The sequence below is a fragment of the Amphiprion ocellaris genome, chromosome 1 (genome assembly GCF_022539595.1).
Source record: "Amphiprion ocellaris isolate individual 3 ecotype Okinawa chromosome 1, ASM2253959v1, whole genome shotgun sequence".
Lineage (NCBI taxonomy): Eukaryota > Metazoa > Chordata > Actinopteri > Pomacentridae > Amphiprion > Amphiprion ocellaris.
The window spans coordinates 15,087,560-15,096,162 of record NC_072766.1 but is presented as its reverse complement, the minus strand read 5'-3'; the positions used below and the strand labels follow the sequence as shown (position 1 = coordinate 15,096,162).

At 38.6% G+C, this 8,603-nt stretch overlaps 1 protein-coding gene across 1 annotated transcript in view; it reads left to right on the top strand.

Annotated features, from left to right (window-relative positions):
* The first annotated feature begins 2,465 nt into the window (after positions 1 to 2,465).
* The window catches only part of hipk3b (homeodomain interacting protein kinase 3b), a 44,586-nt gene continuing 38,448 nt past the window's right edge, over positions 2,466 to 8,603 (top strand). The window contains exon 1 of the mRNA XM_023282938.3: positions 2,466 to 2,807. Coding sequence (XP_023138706.2) covers positions 2,735 to 2,807 — 73 coding nt within the window. The 5' untranslated portion in view covers positions 2,466 to 2,734. The remainder of the gene's footprint in view (positions 2,808 to 8,603) is intronic.

Below are 8,603 nucleotides of genomic sequence, written 5' to 3'. Positions count from 1 at the left end.
TAAGACTACATGTCAATAGTCACTTCAGAGCCATTTCCAAGCACAATTGCTCTGCACTGGCAAACTACAAATTTTATTACCACGATGTTGTCTGACAAACTCACTGCACACACAAATGAATATCAATGTAAAGGGCTATCTTTGCAATATTTTCAGCTATAAAATGTAATCGTGTTTTCTTATGGAATGCATTTTAGCACATCTGTTGCTTTAAATATGTGAAGAAGAGTTACTGATACTGCATCCTCATACTGTGCTTCTTCTTCTTCTTCTTTGCCAGTATGGGGATAGGGTTATGCAAGGTGTTCCCTCCACACTCTATGGACAGTACTTCCCTGCCTTCATCTTCTCTATTCACATAGTGTTTTCCATTTATCCGATTTATGGCCTCTTCTAAAATGCTCACTGTGCAAAAAATAAATGCGCAGAGCAAAAACTTTAGTAAATTATATGTCACAGTAGTGAGTATGCGCTAATGCATGTCAAGCACGTGCATTCCGCTGATTCATATATAACTGCAAACCAATTTTATAATTTTGACCAATAGGCGGCTTCACCAGTCATTTGACAGATAGACTTGTTTTAATACCCCAACTCCTACTTTTAAGGCTTTAAATACGAGCCTTAACTCACTTTGTGTGTAGAAGTATGCACGATTTCGTCACTGTTTACCAAAATCAGAAAATATCTATCAGCAGACAACAAAAGCTCGTTTTGTTCTGCACAATGCTGGTCGCCTTGGTAGCCAACAGGGGGAGACAAATGATAGCCACCGAGAGCGCGCGCTTCTATGTGCCTGGCCAGCCGTTAGACCAGACCAAAGCAAAAGACCACAGAGCAGTTATCAAATCCCCAAGTAAACGTGTTTTTAGAAAAAAAAAATCATATACAAAGCTGCTATAACACTTAGGTATTTATGTATTTATGATGCATGTAATCTTATAATATGATTCCTTAATTAATCACCAGGTATTGTACTGAGGCTCAACCTTTATTCTAGGAAATGCAATCTAAAATTTTTATTTCAATTTGGAAAAACCATGCCCTGATTTGATTTTATCTAGCTGAATTATATCACAGTGTAAAATACTATTGATTAGGTTTTGTTTGTCAGTTATGTCTTCTGGGATGAGACCAAGAAGGACAAATATTGCCATTCTCCGCTGTGTTTTTCATGAGGCTCTAAAGGAAGTTATAGTCGGGCTATATGTGTGAGTTATTCTAATTACCCTACTGCCACCCCAGCTGTGTTTACTTATGATAAACCAGGTTAGACAAGAGGTGTTAACACCTGCTTTCCAGGTCTTATGTTTGTTGTCTGTAACTGGGGTGGGGACAGATGAAGCCTGACAAAGACAAATGGCTTTTGGTGGAGGAGATTACAGCTGGTCCTTTCAGACACCAGGGGCTTATGAGCAGCTTTCTTGTCAGCTGGGTGCCTCCTGACTGTCTGAGCAGTGGACTTTAGCTTTTCCACCCCCACTTACTTCCTAAAGAAGTCTCTGCTGCTTACACTTTGCTGAAGAATAAAGGAACTGGAAAGGCTATTGGTTGAAGGAAATTTCAGAAAGTAATATTATCCATGATATATAATTTTCATCATATTTTTCTACAACTTTCAGTATATCAGTACTTGAAAATACTGAAGCAATTACAATTATGCATATAAAGCAAAAATATGCAGTTTCCTCATCATTTTACCATTCATTGTTGTTGCCTATAAAGCCTTCTCAGCTCTAAGCTCAGAACTAAGGAGACTAGCTGGAGAATGTGATTTTCTTATCAACAATTTGCCCCTGCAAATTGCAGAGATATAAATGGCAGCTACTTAACAAAAACAGCTTAAACATTTAATGTATTATATTCATTAGTCAGACGTCAGAGACATCATAACCCTTCCGATCACAATGTCCAGTTTTGTCCATCTCATCCTTTTAAATAATGCATAATTTACATAATTTATCAGCTTACTCTTCTGTCTTTCAAAAATATTGTCATTTTCTTTTGAAAATGATTCCTCACATTTGTATTCTACTGTAGTTATTGTGTTGTATAGTCAGGGTTATGAGGGTTATTTAAAAAATGCAAAGACCTTTACTAATTACCTATTAAAATGCAGTTAGTAGCCTAATCACAGTATTAACGTTACTTTCTGTTACCTTTGGATGATCTCAATGTTAAATATGCAAATAAACTCGTTAAGAAAGAAACATCAGTATGGTGACTTTTGCTTAAGCGCATTCTGCAGGAGTAGTGTGTGCAAATTTAATATATTTCTCTATTTTAGGATATTTAAGAAAAACAGTAATCACGCTAATAATGCCCATTTTTATTGAATCGAGCCTTTGGAAGTTACGCCACATGCCTCAGACTCAAGCTTTGTGAATGTAGCTGCTTTGTGATCGATTGCTCTGGTCTGGCCAATGCCGTCAGTTCACAAACATTTGCTTCCAGTTGCTAGAGAAAAGGGACATGTTAGAGGCAGGAAGGCCCGCGGAACAGCACGTCTAGACAGGGTAACGGACACCCTTTCAGAGATGGGCAACATCGCCCAAAGGGGAAGGAGACGAATGTGAACAGTGTAGCTACAACCTGGGCTCGGTGTGGTGTTCCTGGACGCTCATATGCAAGAGTTATTTAATGTTTAAAATGTGGGAGATGGTGGCGTTACCGAGAGCGAGCTCTCCCTTCCTGTCGTCTAGGACAAGATGGCAGCAATGCAGGCGAACTGTGCATGGTATGGATTTATAAGTCCATAACATGTTCAGAGAAGCCCTGGAATATACTTATAGTGACTCTATGTGAAGGTAAGTGAAGGCTGTCGGTCGTGATATGTGTTTAGCTGAACCTTAGAAATTATAGGTTTAATGTGACGTAATACAAAGTCACAACTTACCGACAAACTTAGCAAGGGAGCTGTCATCCGTTTCAGCATTAGCTTCGCACTGTCAGCGCTTTGGGGCATTAATTTAGTGTAGGTGAATCATTTTTATTATTATGAGTGACGTTGGTGGAAATTATTAACCTGAGAGCACTGAACACTCATGAGCTTTTCCATATCAATGTTGTCACAGAGACCTGTTAATTTGTCTTTCTCGTTTTGCCTAACGGTAGACCATTGCCTTTAACTGTAGTAGTTTATTATTCTGACCTTTTCTAAATATGCAGTGCGTGCCCAAAAAGGACAATATAGACCGAGTGACCGCTCTGTCGAGTACTGTATTTACTTAATATTGTGCTTAACACCTGGTTTCATGGGTGACTCGGTTATTCTAAGTTAGCTTAACATTTTAGCATAATGTTAACGCGTAGCCTTAATTACGTCAGGAAAAAAGGTATTCTCACAGTCGTGGCTTTGTGTTGAAGAGGAAGTACAGGTTTTATGACTGAGTTCCTCTTCATGAGGGTTTGGATATGACCACCAGCAAAATGAAAGTCCACTTTGTTATTGTAGGCAAGATTGTTTGGCTATTGTTTCGGTACTAATGTGGCAGGAACCATCATGCAACCCCTTATTCCCTCTAAACGTTTTGCGAAATGGTAAAACTGGAAAGCGAAATTCAATACTCACTTTGTGACTTATATGTCAGATGTCTTGTATATGTATTTTTTTGATAGTTCAACAGAGGGTATTCAGATTTTGTTCAAATTAAGTAAAACCAGAAATGGGTTTATTGTGAATTTAACCATTTTAACCTATTCACCAAGTTGATTATAATATCCATGATAGTTAAGCTACCACCAGTCACTATTGGTGAGTACCGAGAACCTTTTAAACCAACACTATAAGTAAAGTGCAGCACCCAACCTGCTATGTTTGTGAGTTCCCCTTTGTGTAGATTATCCTGTCTGCTGTACATGTGTCACATTGTGGGTGGTAATGATGCCAGTAATGACTGGCCAGTAAATAATTGTGTAAACAGTGTTTTACCCCACAGTAATTGGTATTAGTGGGTAATGGTGGTTGTCAGCAGGGTGGATTGTCTTCCAAGTGATGCCATCTCGAGGTGTGCCTACAGACATGAGGCAGCAAACAAAACAAAATGATTGAGAGTTTCTGGTGAGACCACCATGACCAGAAGATCTTGTGTTGTAACTTGAATCACAAAAGCAATGGGTGGAAAACGTCTGTTATCTAGAGAAGTAAACATCCATTCCGGCTCACAGTGCGTAATTACCTGTATGCATCCTGTGATTTGGCCAAAACCCAGGATTTTAATAACATTTTAGATGTGCATGGTCCAGAAACTGATGAGGTAAAAGTACTCATTCTGCTACAGTGTTCATGTCTGGCCTAATGAGTCCAACCGTTTTGTGAGGTGCTATGATCAATGCTTTGCTGATCGATATAAATGCTTGTTTGTGTGGGTAGTGTTTCAGAGTGTGCAACTTGGTGACAGCTGTAAATGCATGTTTGGAAGTCGTTGTAGCCTGGTAGTATGAATACAAAATGAGGGAGAATGAAAACAATCTTCCCAAGGCAGATGAGTATGTTTACTTGTTAAATTCTGTATTTACACATTTGCCTGGAAAATAAGCTTAACCAACATACTTTTTAGGTATAGCTGATCATTTTATTCATGAGATTTCACGATTGACTAAAGGTAAAAGTAGTAGTTTTGGAAACACAAATGAGGGGTGTAATGGTATCTGTTTTTCGCCCATAGTACTTCGTATACAACCCTTCAGTTTGGGTGAGGCTTACTTGGTTTGCCACACACTGTATGATCCAAACAGTTACTAAAAAAAGTCTGTTTATGTCTATGTTGTTGTCTATGTATGTATGGCACTTAAAGAAAGAAGAGCATGATTTTGCACCGCCTATTAGCTAAACTGTGCTAGCATTTAGAAAGAAAGGTAGTTTTGTGTAGTCCTAACCCTGACATTATACCACTAACTTCGCTGATTAATCGAAGTTACTTATAAATAGGACTAAGTGATATGGATGAAAAATTTGTTTAGAAGGGAGGTCTATGAGTGTGGACAGGGACAATGATAGGCATGGGGGACTAGCATTCCTTTGGAGACCTGCACGGAAGCCAATGGGACAGTAACTCAGGGTAAGAGGGCTCAGTTATCAGGGGATATATTAGGCTCTTGTGAGCCAGGGAGGGAGCACACTTGGGATTTGTTCATACATCCAAACTTTGCGTTTCTGTTATGTGCTTATGTGGCGGTTTCTATCATCTAATGCATTTAAGGGAAAACAATTCAGCAATTTCCCTGTTGTTACTGATGGGAAAATCATATTACTGTATAGGGCAATGTTGTCTACCTAGCTATCTGTTTTCATTTTTGGAAAAAATTTGCATGTAGTGTTACACTCCCATTTCATTATCCAGTCAGCATAATAGCTAAGGATAAGGATAAGGAAAAACTTTATTGATCCCACAGTGGGGAAAGTTCACCATTACAGCAGCTCCAAAGAACAAGTATAAAGGCAATGCAGGAATAGGTAAGAAAAAGGAACACAGTGCAACAATTGCAGAAAAAACATTATATACAGATGATTTTTTTCTTATAAATATCATGTAGAAGATTATATACAAGGCTGTGAATTAGAGTTAGTCTAAGAAGGAGAAGATTTCTACATGACAGTCATAAGTTCACAGCCGAAATACCATTAGGTCACATGCTTTAGAAAATAGAGGGCCTTTTTATCTAATGAGCGTAGAAGATCAAGCTCACGAGACACAGGCAAAGCACCACAGTATGCAGTAAGGTTGTGCAGCTCTGATCTAGATTGCAACCCCTGCCTAATGCTTTAGGGTTGGCAACAACAGAAAGAGGAGTGGGACTAAAGATGGTGTTTTGTTTCCACTTTCACAGTCTGCATTTGCCTTCATCACCTGAACTAAGCAAAAGCCAATAAGACCCAGTTGCATTATTTCATAGATAAGTCGACATATTCTAGCTTCCATTGAGCAAAAAAATAAACTACAAAAGCACTCAGAGAGTGCAGTACTCCACCAAGGCTGTTCATTCCACCATATGGCATTGTCAGAAATGCAGCCATTTTTTTTTAAAGAAGTGCATCATTTGTTTATTAGTTATTGATGATCAGAAATCATGGCAACATAGAGTGTGGCCATTTAATATAGATGTACCCACAAACAAAATGACCTTGCGCTGAGCACAGGGGTGTGTTATGCACGTGTACGTTACGTACAGATACCTAAATATGTAGCGAGCGGCGGGAATTGATGGGACTCAGAAACACTCCCACTATTTAATCAGTTGTTCCTTGTATCATTTCCGACAGATAAGTTCGCAGCGGTCGATTTGTAGTAGGATTGCAGTCAAGTGATCGTCAGCAGGCAGCTGACGTAGTGTTCACGTGTAGTCACAGTTACAGTGACGCCGTGCCGCCATCTCGCAATGATACAGACATCTTTAACAAATCCATGGATCCAGACTATAAGCCGCATCACTGCCAAAAACTAATCATTTGGGTGTCATTTCTGACCTTCCCTGAAAATGTCATCAAAATCTGTTAGTCTATTTTTGAGAAATGTTGTGAACAAACAGACAGGCAAACAAACCAACCTCGATTGTCACATAACTCCGCCGCATTCCTTGGTGGAGTAATGAAATCGTCATTTGCCAAAATTAGTTTAATCCTCAAACAGGGGGAAAGAAGGCTGTACAGTGTGTGACAGACAAAACTGTATATGTCAGAGAAAAAAATTAGTGGAGTCTGCTGTATGAAAAGCCCCTATGAGTTATATCTACTCAAAGATTCACAAAAAGGGTAGAAAAACATAAGTGGGAAAACCCCTGTTGCTAAAGTTAGACAAAGATATTGCTCTGATCACCACCACAAAACAAATTATTCATTCTTTGTTAAGCATATGCTACACAAAGCCTCCTTGCCACTGTTTTTCATTTTCTACCATTTGCAGAAGAGACAAATGCATAATTTTGCAACCATCGCTTTATTTGTGACAAATCTAAACAAGGGAATCATACATGAGCCTGACAGTTTTTAAAAAAAAAAAAAAAAAAAAAAAGATCAGTGACTTTATCATCAACAGTCTGAACCTATTGACTGGGGATCCTTAAGGATCACACAAGATTGAGGCAGGACTTTAATAAGTGAAGTTAAGGATGAAAAATGATCAAACATAATGACAACAGTCTTCTCCAATACTCGACTGGGCCTGTGTAATTTGGGGCACAGGACTAGCAGGCTGCATGTTTGGTATTTGTAAGTTTCTGTTATTCTGTCTGTCAGTCCATATAACAGGGTTTCTGCAGGGCATTAAAAAGCATTAATAGTCATTAAATTGATTTTGTGAAAATTAAGGCCTTAAATGGCTTTAAAAATCATAAAATTCGATTCTCAGTGGCATTAAAAATTCTGCAGTTTTCAAGAAAAATATTTGATAATAATAATATAATATGTAATTATAGACTGTGATTTGTCAGATACGTGCATCTGCGTAAACATGCGGAAGCATTGCGATAACTGTTCCGGCCGGTCAGGTACAATTGCCAAAAACTGCATGTTTGGAAAGTGGCCGGCAGGCTGGACCAGGTGGAGGAGAGCTGGGAAATGGGGAAATGCAAATTCCAGCAGAAATGGCTAGAAAATGTGGAATTCAGAGAATGACTACATCCCGTGGGTGGTCAGGGGTGGTTTCCGAATTCAAAAATAGTGAAATGTAGGGACAATTTTCATATAAAAATCATCTTTTACAAAAAATCAAACCTGTGTAATTTGTTGAGTTCACAGTCATGGCATTAAAATTTTTACAGTATAGCATTAGAACGGCATTAAAAAGCATTAAATTGGACTGGCTGATTTCTGCAGAAACCCTGTATAAGCAATAAGTAGTGTGTCCTTTACCACTTGCTAATAATCATATTGCTTGTGCACATTCTTCCTTAAAAAATGTGTCCCAAAGAATCATGGGACTCATTATGTTTCCTTTTGTACAGAAAGCAGACCTACTTAACTGAATGCATGATGCATGATAACAGAATGCTATCACCCAAACCGCTTTCATGATCATCTGGCCTTTGACTAAATGTGAATGTTTAATGTGTCTGTTTTGATATGCTGTAGCATGGTGAACATTTATAGCTCACATGCTCAGTCTAAGCTGCACTGATCACAGCAAGACAGTTTCGCTTTGAGCTGTGAAGTCGAGCAACATGGCCACGAATTGTCTCTACAGCTCCTGATTAACTTGTAGAAGGGGATTATGTATAGTGCACACTGGCCTGGTTTGGGGTCAAGTTGGCTCTCATCTTTGACTAATACTTATGTAAAGATCTTTTTGAGATGAGCGTTGAACATATATAGCTGTTTCCGTTACTAACAAATCATTAGTATCTTAACATCACTCACAATGTAACTGCACCATTTCTGACGTCTGTTGTTTGAAAATACATTGATGCATATCATGCAGTGCGCTGTTCCCTTTTTTGAAATGTCTTTTGGATTTACAGTTAAATGGAAGCATAACCTTTGACTTCAGATTAATGTTTAAATTTGATTTCTCCCCAGTAGAGGAGACAATAGAGGGGAAAGATTAGTTGTAGTGTTTCTTGTCCTTCCCCAACACATAATGTGACTGGCATAATGTGTTTGTCCTCTC